This window comes from Engraulis encrasicolus, chromosome 24 (genome assembly GCF_034702125.1).
Source record: "Engraulis encrasicolus isolate BLACKSEA-1 chromosome 24, IST_EnEncr_1.0, whole genome shotgun sequence".
Classification (NCBI taxonomy): Eukaryota; Metazoa; Chordata; class Actinopteri; order Clupeiformes; family Engraulidae; genus Engraulis; species Engraulis encrasicolus.
This window is the reverse complement of record NC_085880.1, coordinates 18022840-18036027: the sequence shown is the minus strand read 5'-3', so window position 1 is coordinate 18036027 and position 13188 is coordinate 18022840. Positions and strand designations below refer to the sequence as shown.

At 44.8% G+C, this 13188-nt stretch overlaps 1 protein-coding gene across 1 annotated transcript in view; it reads right to left on the bottom strand.

The window, feature by feature from the left end:
* The window catches only part of LOC134441009 (collagen alpha-1(XIX) chain), a 283761-nt gene that overhangs the window by 249899 nt on the left and 20674 nt on the right, over positions 1-13188 (bottom strand). The window contains exons 10-12 of the mRNA XM_063191198.1: positions 8337-8381; positions 5809-5862; positions 3181-3225 (exon numbers count right to left, since the gene is read on the bottom strand). Of these exons, the coding sequence (XP_063047268.1) occupies positions 3181-3225; positions 5809-5862; positions 8337-8381 (144 nt within the window). The remainder of the gene's footprint in view (positions 1-3180; positions 3226-5808; positions 5863-8336; positions 8382-13188) is intronic.

The window sequence follows — 13188 nt, the reverse complement described above, 5'->3', positions numbered from 1 at the left end:
TTACAAAATGACTTCATTGTAGCGCATTAATAAAAACAGCCATGGCGTTTCCGTGTGGGCCCGGGCCTCTCTGTCATAATTAGAGCAGAACGCTGTCCAGGGGAAGTGATGCGGCTAAGCGGCGGCGGCCCGCACGGCTCTGATGCTACTAGCCCCTGACGTGACGTGACAGAGCGACGCCAGGCTACGGTATGCGACGCGACGCTATCTCTCTCCTCGCTGACTCGCTCGTCCTCTCTGGCCCGATAGGCCGGAAACGATTAGGGGACAGGACGGGACAGGACAGCCTTAATTAAACCACTTTAAACCGTCCATCTGCCGAGAGCATCGCGGACGGAGCCAGCCCTCCTCTGAGCGAGATAAATATGACACAGCTACCCTTCTCCTGCCCTTTTTTTTCTCCTCACTCTCTCCTCACTCTCTCCTCACTCCCTACCTCCCTCCCTCTCTCCCTCCCATCCTTCCTTCCTTTTCCTCTTTCCCTTCCTGTCTCCATTTCGTCCCCCTCCACTACCACCACCTCTCTCAATCTATCTGGCACCCCCCCCATGTCTCTCATCCTTTCTGTAACCTTCCACTGCATTGCTTTTCTGAACCAGAGTATGGTGGCACAGCTAGAATGGGCTACACATACACTACAGTATATGCAGCAGCACCACACGTCACTGCACCTGCGCCACTGCGGCCATATAGGCTACTCTACTGTACCACAGCCCACTGACCATAGCTACTCTGCACCACAGGCCACTGACCATAGCTACTCTGCACCACAGGCCACTGTCCCTGTAGGCTACTCTGCTCTACACTATGGTCACTCTGTCACTGACCATAGCTACTCTGCACCACAGGCCACTGTCCCTGTAGGCTACTCTGCACCACACAGCACTGAGCCAGCAGGACCATATGAAATAGGCCACTCTGCATCATACATCACTGACCATATTGGTTACTCTGCTCCGCACACCACTGACCATATACACATACAGTATAGACTACTCTGCACCACATTATGGTCACTCTGTCACTGACCATAGGCTACTCTGCTCTACACTATGGTCACTCTGTCACTGACCATAGGCTACTCTGCACCACACTATGGTCACTCTGTCACTGACCATAGGCTACTCTGCTCTACACTATGGTCACTCTGTCACTGACCATAGGCTACTCTGCTCTACACTATGGTCACTCTGTCACTGGCCATAGGCGACTCTGCTCCACATAGCACTGAGCCTGCAGGACCATATGCAGCAGGACCATACTGTACGAAATGGACTACTCTGCACCACAGGCCGCTGCCCCTGTAAGATCATATAGGCTACTCTTCTCCACACGCCACTGACCATGTAGGATACTATGCACGACACATCACCGAGCCAGCAGGACCATATAGGCTGCTGTTCTGCAACAGAAGCCACTGCCCCTGAAGCACCATATGGGCTACCCTGCACCACACAGCACTGGGTCTACACAGCACCACACATCACCACATCTGTAGGACCATATGGGCTACTCTACAGCACCATTCAGTCTGTGCAAATCCCAGGAAAAGGTGCAGGATAAAGGCTGGTTTGGAGTGAGGATTCAGCACCACTTAAAATCCCTTTTTCTTTGATTTTTTCTTTTAATTCATGGCAGGATTATGTTTCAACCATGACAATTCTGCCACAGAATAAAAATAAAATATCAAAGAAAAAAAGGATTCTAAATGTGCAGACTCTTCACTCCAAACCTATACAGCACCACACATTACTGCATCTGCAGGACCATATGCTTTAGGCTACTCTGCAGCTCAGGACAGCAGGTTTGATTGTGGCACAGTGGAACATTGTAGAATTAGGAAATAGAGAATAGAACTACAGAATGGAACTACAGAAGCACAGAATAGAACTCAGTAGAATAGAACTCATAGAACTCAATACAGTAGAAACCTACTTCTAGAATACAACTACACAGTAGAAGCCTTCTAGAATATAACCAGAGAGATGAGAATATTACTATTAATTACATTAATTGTACTATATTATTATTATTACTACCGGTATATTATATTATTATATTAATATTACTATTATTATAGAATCTCTGATATAACGACACACAATAGAAACCTATAGAATACAACCACATGCAGTGGGAACCTACTAGAATACTACAAACCCAGTGGAACATCAGACTATAGAGCGAGCCTTCAACATTGAACTAAAACAACGGTTTAGACACTTAAAAAACACTTAATTTTACGATTCTGTATTGATCTGCACTTAGTAATGCAAAAGGGACAGGAGGGTAAAGTGTAACCTGAAACACTTCCCCTGATGGCACCATCATCCCCCCCCCCACAATTCGACTCCACAGCACCGTGTCTGTTCCCTTCCTATGCTGCTAAATCTCAGAACCAGAGTGTGATGAAAATATGTCATGTTTTCCGACATGACAGTGAGCAGACCCTCTCTGGTGTGCGGATTAGTCAAGGCCACTTGTCACAGCAGAGCAATGCAGGCATGATCCCCTCTCTCTCCTCTCCCTCTCTCCCATTCTGTGGTGTACTACATGAGATGAAAGTGACGGCAACATCCGTTAGTTGGGTGAAAACCGCAGTAATTGATGAGGATTAGGATTTTCACAACCCTACCTGTGCACGACATAAATGTGCGACTATTCATGCCCCACATACCATTTAATGCAGACATACTGTATTTCAATCTGTTCAGAATGCAGGAATGGTACTCTCCTGCTCCCTCCCTCCCTCACTCCCTCACTCACTCACTCACTCACTCACTCACTCACTCACTCACTCACTCACTCACTCACTCACTCACTCACTCACTCACTCACTCACTCACTCACTCACTCACTCACTCACTCTCACTCTCACTCTCACTCTCTATCTGTGCACTTGTGTGTGTGTGTGTGTGTGTGTGTGTGTGTGTGTGTGTGTGTGTGTGTGTGTGTGTGTGTGTGTGTGTGTGTGTGTGTGTGTGTGTGTGTGTGTGTGTGTGTGTGTGTGTGTGTGTGTGTGTGTGTGTGTGTGTGTGTGTGTGTGTGTGTGTGTGTGTGTGTGCGCGCGCGCGCGCGTGTGCCTATGCATGTGTGTGTGGGAGGTGGATAAATAACCCGAAGCCATTCAGTGATCTCTCCCATGATGCATTGCGATGCCAGTCTGGCAGGAGCGCTCACCTTTTCACCGCCGATTCCTTTGCCTCCCTCTGACCCCGGCTCCCCCTGCAAGAGGCAGACAGATGGAGAGGACATGAGCACAGAGAGTTTGCCGTGATGTCTTTGGTTCACTCTTGAAACAGCCATCCTATTCTACTTCACTATTTGTTTTATACAGGATCAAACCTGGACCGGTGCATTGACAATCGCTTCAAAGACACATGCCTCTCCAAGACTACTGCTATTTATGATAGCAGATATGGCATATCACAACATTCTCACAGCTATGAAGCAAAATGCCAGACTCTCCTGACATCTCTCATTGTTTCCTTTGTGAACTGTGTTTTATGAGTTTATCTTAATGCTTATCTTAATGTTTTAATTTTCTTTGACCCTCATTTCTTTCCTTCTTTCTTGTTTCCTTTCTTTTTTTTCCTTTTTTTCTGAGGCACATTGAGTTGCACCTGTGTATGAAATACCCTATACAAATAACTTGCCTTGCCTTGCCTTGCCTTTATGTAGACTGTAGGCTTGACTATAACATTGCAAAAGGTCAAAAGGTTGACCTCCGTGCACCTACAACAAAAACTGAAGTGCACTGTGCTGAGCTGTGTTGATGTTTTTTTCCTCCCATGGTACAGTACTGTGGTATTGAACTTCAGTTGATCCACGATGAAGTGGAGCCAGAGGAGCGTTACACTACAGAAGGCGTGCAGTGATCAATACACCGCGCCACTCCAGACAGTTTATTTTCAAAACGGGATAATCCACACCCGCTGAGGTAGAAGATTTAGCTGTGGTGTTTTGACTTAACCTGATCCCTTTCCACAGATTATATATTTGCTTTAGACCCAGGCTCTACTTCATATCTCTGCAGACCGTGGCAGCAGTGGCTAAACAATCACAGAGGAGAGGAGAAGACAGGAGAGAGAGAGGAGAGGAGAGGAGAGGAGAGGAGAGTGGCTACGGAGAAGAGAAGAGAAGAGAAGAGAAGAGAAGAGAAGAGAAGAGAAGAGAAGAGAAGAGAAGAGAGGAGAGGAGAGGAGACGAGAGGAGTGCGGCTACGGTGAGGAGAAGAGAAGAGAAGAGAAGAGAAGAGAAGAGAAGAGAAGAGAAGAGAAGAGAAGAGAAGAGAAGAGAAGAGACGAGAAGAGAAGATGAGAGGAGAAGAGAAGAGAAGAGAAGAGAAGAGAAGAGAAGAGAAGAGAAGAGAAGAGAGGAGAGGAGAGGAGAGGAGAGGAGCGGAGTGCGGCTACAGGGAGCCTGGTGCAGCATACAGATTGTTTGGATTATCTTGATGGCCCAGTTTCCAAGGCACAGCAGGAGAAAGATGGCGAGAGCAAGATGCCCAGTGCAGGCTACTGTAGACAGGGCTGGACTGGGACCAGAACACGGCCCCGGCATGTCTGCAGTAGACCAGGGGAGTGTTCAAAGAACCTAAGTAATAAACCAGGTTACATTACCCTTGAGGAAGTGGTAGACCATGTAGTAGAAGAGCCTGGAGTCCTCATGTTCTTAGTTAAATGGCACCAGTGGACTATGTTTTAGCAGGTTTACCACTTCATCTAGGTTAACCTAGCCAGGTTTATCACTTAACCTTGTTCTTGAAATATTACCCTGCTCCTCACAGCCCTGCTGATTTTCGGAGGTATTACAGTATTTCTCAATTGGTTTTGTACATTTCTTGAATCTCTCTTGCAATTTGCAAAACATAATATCATTCTCAAAACAGCTTTAACAAATGGCAAAACACGGTGGATAACCTGCAAAACCGAGTCTCTTGCTCAAAACCCTTATTTGTCTTTCAAAAACCAAGTTTTTGTGTCAATGAACGTATCAGCGCCAGCAGAATGGTTAGTCATTGTGTCATAGTGTATGGACAAGCTAGTCAAATCAATTGCTCATGTTGTCAATTGAATAGTACACTCTTGAGGATCTTTTCTGAAGCGAAATGTTGTTTAGATTGGATGGGAAATGTTGTAAATTCAGTTTTATATTACATTGATCAGATAAGATTGAGATAGTTTCATGCATTCAGTGACAAAGCTTTTTGAGTGATATGACAAAAGCAATTGATAATGTACGAAATCACTGAGAATTGTACACAGCCATGGCATGGTGGACGAGAGCATTTGCTATATGCCGAAAACAATGAGAAACTGATTTGACCATGTGCACAGGTAACACCAGCAAGTCACAATTGAACAAAGACTTTTGAGAATCATTATTCTGTTGTGAGAAATGTACAAAACCAATTGAGAAAAACTGTAAGCTTATGATTGGTTATTGTCTGATGGACCAATGGGATGCCCCCATTTACAACGTGGGTCAGTCTCTAAGGGGAAAAAACAACAACAAAAACAACAACCTCGGCCCCTTAGCACTCTTGGCCCACCAGGAAAATGCCCTGTGTACCAGATCACCGGTCCTGACAGCCCTGACTGTAGGGCAGTGAGGGGCCTATTCTATTTCAGGGAGCCGGAGCATGGCGGCCATGTTTATTGGCCTTTAAAAAGCGTATTCAGGGGAGTGGCGTGGCGACTGAGATGCCTACACTCCTCGGAGGCGGCCATGGAACATACACATGTGACAAACATGTCTAGGGGGGAGATGATTTATCAGGGATTGGGATTAGATTACATGACCTACCTTACTCCCACGCTCCCCGTCCAGACCAGGGAACCCAGCAGCGCCCTTCTCTCCCTGCCACAAGAAAAACAAACAAACAAACAAACAAATAAATAAACAAAGCAAACAAAACAAAGCAGGCAAAACATTACTAGCGATTTGAGGCTGAGAAATATGTGGAGCACTTGGCTGATATAACTGGCAATAATAAAATAATATTCATCATTCATCATTTGGTGAGTGGCTCCAAATGAAATCCAAGTGCAGTAAAATTGATTTCAGACACATGTTGTTACCATATGTCCATTCCTCAGCTCACTGCGTTGGAGCTCCTCCATCACAACAAAGCAGTTCATTAAAATGTCACAATAGGAAACTCAACCTTCAAGTACTCTTGTAAGTGACGGCTGTGAAAGTCCTATTTTAATATAAACAGTGTGACAGAGAGAGGGAGAGAGAGAGAGAGAGAGAGAGAGAGAGAGAGAGAGAGAGAGAGAGAGAGAGAGAGAGAGAGAGAGACCGAGAGAGAGAGAGAGAGAGAGACAGAGACAGAGACAGAGACAGAGGCAGACAGACAGCGAGACAGCTAAATGGAGAAAGAGAGAGAGAGACAGACACAGAGAGACAGACAGAGAGAGAGAGAGACAGAGTGAGAGAGAGACAAAGAGAGAGAGCAAGAGAGAAAGAGAATCTCGCTGGTGCCAACCACTGGACCTCATCAGACAAGACAAATGTTACAGGGCCGAGCTTCACCATTTAAGCATGATGTCCTCAGATTGGATAGAATTACAACAGGCTAAGAAGTCTCCTCCCGCACAGCTATCTTAGCATCCGCCACGGAAACCCATCTTGGATTAGCACATCCTCCGCTCGCTGCAATGAATACATTTATTGTTGAAGTGTGGCTCGCAAGAAATCTCTTCAATGGCTGCTTGCACAATCCCCCAGGGATGCGAGTAGATATATTAGGTGTGATTATTCACAGGGGCATGCTGGTCTGTCTTTGGGGATTAATCTGACAGGGGAAAAAAGCCACCATATCTGGGATCATGGAAATAGGACATCAAGTATCCTCTTCCCCCTCTCTTCCCTTGGAAACGCTAAAACAAGAGGCAGTAATGCAATGGTGCCACCAGAGATAGTAAAGATTCTGTATAGTATTCTTCTTGTATTCTCAATGGTGCCGCCACTCAAATGGAATGGTTTGTTGCTCCAGTAGAATATTATACTATAGAGATATTGACCGAGAACTGATGCAGAACAAAGAAGCCTATTGAAGCCCCCAGAGAGAGAGAGAGAGAGAGAGAGAGAGAGAGAGAGAGAGAGAGAGAGAGAGAGAGAGAGAGAGAGATAGAGAGAGAGAGAGAGAGCACAACCTTTTGGAACTAGAATATGAAAGAAGCTAGCTTCCAGAAGAGGGGGGCACTATGTCAACAGTGTCAACAGGGGTCACCAGGCACAGTAGCGGCCCTCCTGAGGAAATTGAATGAATATTGTAGCCCTCAAAAAGAGGACAGAGTTCTTTGTTGGACTTTCCAGTGTGCATGGCCAGAGTGAAGTCCATCATTTTGGATAGATATCAGTCTTTTAGTGGTGAAATGGAAGGGAAAGTTACACCCTGTCTGATATACAGTAGATTATGTCTTTGTCGCTCGCATTTTCAGTCTGTGCAGTCTGTGAAAGATGCAAAACACTAAAGGCTATTATACGTATACGGTACACAGTACACTTCATCGGTCATACTAAAAGATCAATCAGACCTCATTTACTGAAAGAGTCACTTTGAATGTCTGAGAGGCCAGGAGATGCAGAGAAGAGAAGATAAAAGAAGAGAAGAGAAGAGAAGAGAAGAGAAGAGAAGAGAAGAGAAGAGAAGAGAAGAGAAGAGAAGAGAAGAGAAGAGAAGAGAAGAGAAGAGAAGAGAAGAGAAGAGAAGAGAAGAGAGGAGAAGAGAAGAGAAGAGGAGAGGAGAGATAGAGAGAGGGGAGAGAAGGAGAGGAGAGGAGAGGGGAAGGGAGAGAAGGAGAGGGGAAGAGAGACAAGGAGAGAATGAGAGAAATGCTGGCCGTGAGAGACCGCTATGAAGACAGACAGCGAAACAATAAGCCAGACAAAACACTTCAGGTGTCAGCGCGTCTTGAAGGATGAGCACTTTAGCCATCTAATTTGGTCTTGAAATACAACAATGCGGCCGGGAGTAGGATAGCGCCGTGGCTATGCAGGCACCGTCTGTCTCTCAAGTGGGCTGGAAAAACCTAACAGGTCTGGCATTCATCTCGGCAGCCATCACTGTAACGAGCCAACCGACGGCCACGCTGCTGCATGCCAACTTCAGCAGCGACCCAGCAGAGAGAGAGAGAGAGAGAGAGAGAGAGAGAGAGAGAGAGAGAGAGAGGGGTAAAATCAGAGGACACTGGGAGAGGAGAGGCAGAGGGAGTGTGGAGAGAGAGAGAGAGAGAGAGAGAGAGAGAGAGAGAGAGAGAGAGAGAGAGAGAGAGAGAGAGAGAGAGAGAGATAGAAAGAGGCATGCCACCAAATCTTCACCTTACCTTCATGCCAGGATTTCCTGGGTACCCATCCCCTCCAGATTCACCCTGAAAAACAAAACAAAACAAAACAAGCGGAAAGTGAGTAAACGAGTCAGTTCTGTAATATACCAACATAATATATTAACAAGTGGGTAGTGAGCCAAGGACTCAATGGCTTAATGAAGTAAACAAGCGGGTGGTTAGTAAAGGAGTCAGTGCTGTAATATACTAACATAATATAGTAACAAGTGGGTAGTGAGCCAAGTCATCAATGCCATTACATAGTATATAAACAATCGGGTAGTTAGTAAACCAGTCAGTGCTATAATGTATGTGTAGTATATAAACAAGCGAGTATTGAGTAAACGAGTCAGTGCTATAATATACTAACATAATATATTAACAAGTGGGTAATGAGCCAAGGACTCAGTGCTGTATCATAGTGTATAAACAAGCAGGTAGTGAGTCAGTGCTATAATATGTGTAGTGTATTACCGTAACAAGTGGGTAGTGAGTAAGCAAGTCAGTGCTATAATGTACGTGTAGTATATTAACAAGCGGGTAGTGAGTAAGCAAGTCAGTGCTATAATGTACGTGTAGTATATTAACAAGCGGGTAGTGAGTAAGCAAGGCAGTGCTATAATGTACGTACATGTAGTATATTACAGTAACAAGTGGGTAGTGCCATGACATAGCATATAAATAAGCAGATAGTGAGTCAGTGCTGTAATATAGCATATAAACAAGTGAGTCAATGAGCCAGTGCCATAATATAATTTATAGTCTATATGTCTGTTAAATGTTTTCATGAGTGTGTGTGTGTGTGCGTGCGTGCGTGCGTGCGTGCCAGCGTGCGTGCGTGTGTGTAAGAGGTGTACCACCACTGCAAAACAATTGCCCATACTGGGACATATAAAGGCTACTACTACTCCTATAGTCCTTCATCTGCATGTGACAGCCAGAGCGGCTACACTGCGGTGTTGTAACTGAGGTGAGAGCCACAGCACTGGGAGAAGTGGCAATCAGGATATTGGAGTGGGGGTGTTGGGTGGATTAGGGTGGGTGGGTAGGGAGCAAGGGACTGTCCCCTTTGCTGGCCCTGTAGTAAGTGTATTGGAGGGGGGTTAGGTGGGTAAGGGTGGGTAGGGGAGCAAGGGACTGTCCCCTTTGCTGGCCCTGTAGTAAGTGTATTGGAGGGGGGTTAGGTGGGTAAGGGTGGGTAGGGGAGCAAGGGACTGTCCCCTTTGCTGGCCCTGTAGTAAGTGGATTTGAAGGGTCACTTGACGGCACTTCTATTCATGCGGCCGATCCTTACAGCTGTTGCCGGCCTCCTCTTTAACCGGTGTTGCCAGATGTGTCTGATCAAATCCCGCCCAAAAGGTTCTCAAAAACCGCCAAAATGTGCTAAATTCCGCCCAAGTTCAACAAATTACATTGGCTTCTACGGGCCCCAAAAAACAGCTGAAAAAAACCCCCTGCAGATGCTCATCCCAAGTAGCCCAATTGGGCGGGCACCCGCCCAATCTGGCAACACTGTCTTTAACACAGCAGGTCTAGCAGCAGCTGCAGCAGCAGTGCGCTGTATAATATTACCCATTAATTGGGCCGGCTGCATGTTTCCAGACACACAAGTGACCTCGTTGGACATGCTTGGCTGCACAATGGACCTGCCTGACCAAGTGAAAACACATTGTAAATTGCATTGCTACTTAGACGAGTGACTGTGTGTGTGTGCGTGCGTGCGTGCGTGTGTGTGTGTGTGTGTGTGTGTGTGTGTGTGTGTGTGTGTGTGTGTGTGTGTTTGCATTTGTCTGTGTGTGTGTATGTGTGTGTGTGTGTGTATTTGCATGCATGTGTGCATACAGTATGTGTGTGTGTGTGTGTGCACGCGCGCATGTGTGTGTGTGCGTGTGTGTGTGCGTGCATGTGTGGGTGGGTAGGGGAAAAGAGACAAGGCAAGAGGCCCACAGTAGAGTTAAACAATTACAGCATCTACTGCTCAAATGGCAGCTGAGGGTCAGAGACATGTCATCCAAACACGTGTGCATGTGTGAATCACAGTGTTTGACATCCGCCTGCATTTCTTTGGGATGAGGATGGGTTCAATTATTTGACCCAACATCGTCCAAGCAGCCCATTTTTCAATGCAAAGTTGTATAGTTGTAGGGAAGGGTAATAACTGTTACTCTCATTAAGTCCATAGTTTTGAGGAGGACAAAAACACATGAAACCGGTCCACAGTAGAATTAAAACTTACTAATGAATGTTCCTACAAGCATGTTTGGCCAGCATTCGTTTTGTCCTGCATTCTGTAGTGTAGTGGAACCGAACATGGCAGTTTCATTAAGTCGAATTCCTTGCATTGCTAGTGTTGCTTTATTCATTTTTTTTGAGGATTTTATTATTTTTCAGATAGAACTGTGGAGGAGAGACAGGAAACAGGATGGGATAGAGAGAGACAGGGAAGGATCGGGAAGTGACCCAAGCTGGGAATCGAACCTGGGTCAGCCGCATAGCAGTCCAGTGCCCAGCTGTTAGAGCCACGGCTGGGCCATATTGCTTTATTACATTAAAATAAAACATGGAATGAGCCTGTATAGTCCACCAGCCGATTCTGGACTGTTGTCTTTGCTTAAGAATGATATTCAAAGGTGCACTGTGCAGGATGGTGGTCAGAGTAGATATTGCAACTACAGTATGCTGCTAATTGAACCTGCTCTGTCTATTGCCAAATCTGATCTTTTCATGAATATTTGAATAGAAATAAACTAATATTAACTAGCATGACCAAAGTACAGTAAGTTTTACAGCTAAAAATCTCCACTTCTGGAAATTCAAAATGATGGACATGGAGAAGATCCCCTCTTCGTGTATGAAACGTGTAATTATCTAAGTCATAATGAATAATAAATAAATAATGAAAATAAATAAAGTAAATAATGAATAAATGAATAATGAAAAAGGTAACATTTGTGAATGGGCAGCATGAGTTCTGGAAATAACCTACTAACAATATTACACAGTGCACGTTTTTTAAAAAAAGATAGTGTAGTAAATCCATAGTAAAACCTCCGTTGCTCTGCACTGTAATGCTAATTTTAGAGCGCTCATCCTCATAGGGGCAGTATGGGCTACTGTAGCCTACTGTATGTGCTGCTAATCGTGGGATTTATGTGCAAGACCACAAGAAATGGATTTTCTCTGGTTTTGGCTGCATGCTTAATGGGCCATACTTTATCTCCTTAATTTCCTGGAGGACCTGCAGATTAACCAGGCTTTTGTAATCTCCGCAACAGAATTAAGGTCTTCCCCACGACTTTCGCTAGCTGGCATGATGGATGATACAAAACGGAGAGTCAACACGCCCTGCTGTAGCCTATAATCCTGCTAAGACCTGCTGGTGTAGGTCATAATTATCAACTTAGCACACAACCCTTATTAGCGATGACAAAAAACACACAATCGATGCCAGTGTGGCATACCAAGCCAGTACGAGAAAGTCCACGCTAGTTATCTAATTGAAAAACGATGTAAAATATTCTGGTTCTGACAAATCTTGGCAAGCTTTTGTAGGGGATTTACTTGAAAAAAAATTACTTGAACAAACTCAAGACTCTATTACAAAATGACCGGATTGATTTTCTGCAGATTATGTTCAGTGGGTATGCGGTTTCACATCACATCTTCACACTGGGATTTAGTAGATGCCTGGAAAGTATCACATCTGAAACTCTCTCTCTCTCTCTCTCTCTCTCTCTCTCTCTCTCTCTATATATATATATCTCTCACACTCTCCACCTCTCTCTCTCTCTCTCTCTCTCTCTCTCTCTCTCTCTCTCTCTCTCTCTCTCTCTCTCTCTCTCTCTCTCTCTCTCTCTCTCTCTCTCTCTCTCTCTCTCTCTCTCCTCATAATAGAGGTCACTCGTGTTGATGCTGATGTGTGAGCTGGAATCCTCTCCGTCTCTAGTGTCTATTAGCACCAGGATTTCCACCATGGACAGATTTGTATGCATTTATTCATCCCCAGTGCATATACTGTGTGTGTGTTTTTTTTTCTTGTACAGAAGTTTTTTTTAAAAAATGCCACCGTGGCAGATTGAAGACAAATTATTTTCTTGACTGTGAGCATGAAATGTGTTTGATATGAAGTTGACTCTTCAGTTAGCCCTATTCAAACGTCTCAAAATGACAGAACACAAACTCAGCAGGAAACCTCCCAGATCCCTAAATGCATGACAAACATGCCTCATTCATGGTTAATGCATTTTCCCCACTCGATTTCTTTTATATGCGCAGCAACAAGACATCTCTATTCATGATCTCGCGAAATCTAGGTCAGGGCTGTCTAGCTTTCTGAGTGCTCTTGTTGATAATAACACAAAACTGGAGTGAAAAAGTCCATCATTGAACAGCACTTAATGAAAAGAAAAAAGGGGCTGTGTATATTTTGATGTATCATTAAATCAAGTATATGGGCACAACACTTCAGCTGTAGCAAGCAAACTATACTTCCAAACCACGACAGCTATCAGAAAGCTCTCTGGCAGACAGACACAGACACTTGGCAGCTAACTCCACGTAGATACATTAGGAGACATAAACCTAACTTTTGACCCAGTTTATATTACAGAAATCGTTATGCTGTAAAATGATAGGTGTCAGCCAACACAAGGTCATTTGGCATTTTGATGAAGGTGAATGATGTAAAAAAGATGTTCAAAATTGCATCCTGATGAACTGGTTAACACAAGACCTCACAAGTCCGTAGTATCCTTACACATCTTGCTGTATTCCTAAAAGGATATTGACGAGCCAATAATTGCTGCTTACCCTTACTGCTCCTTTACATCCTTAAAACCTTTTATCTGAAACG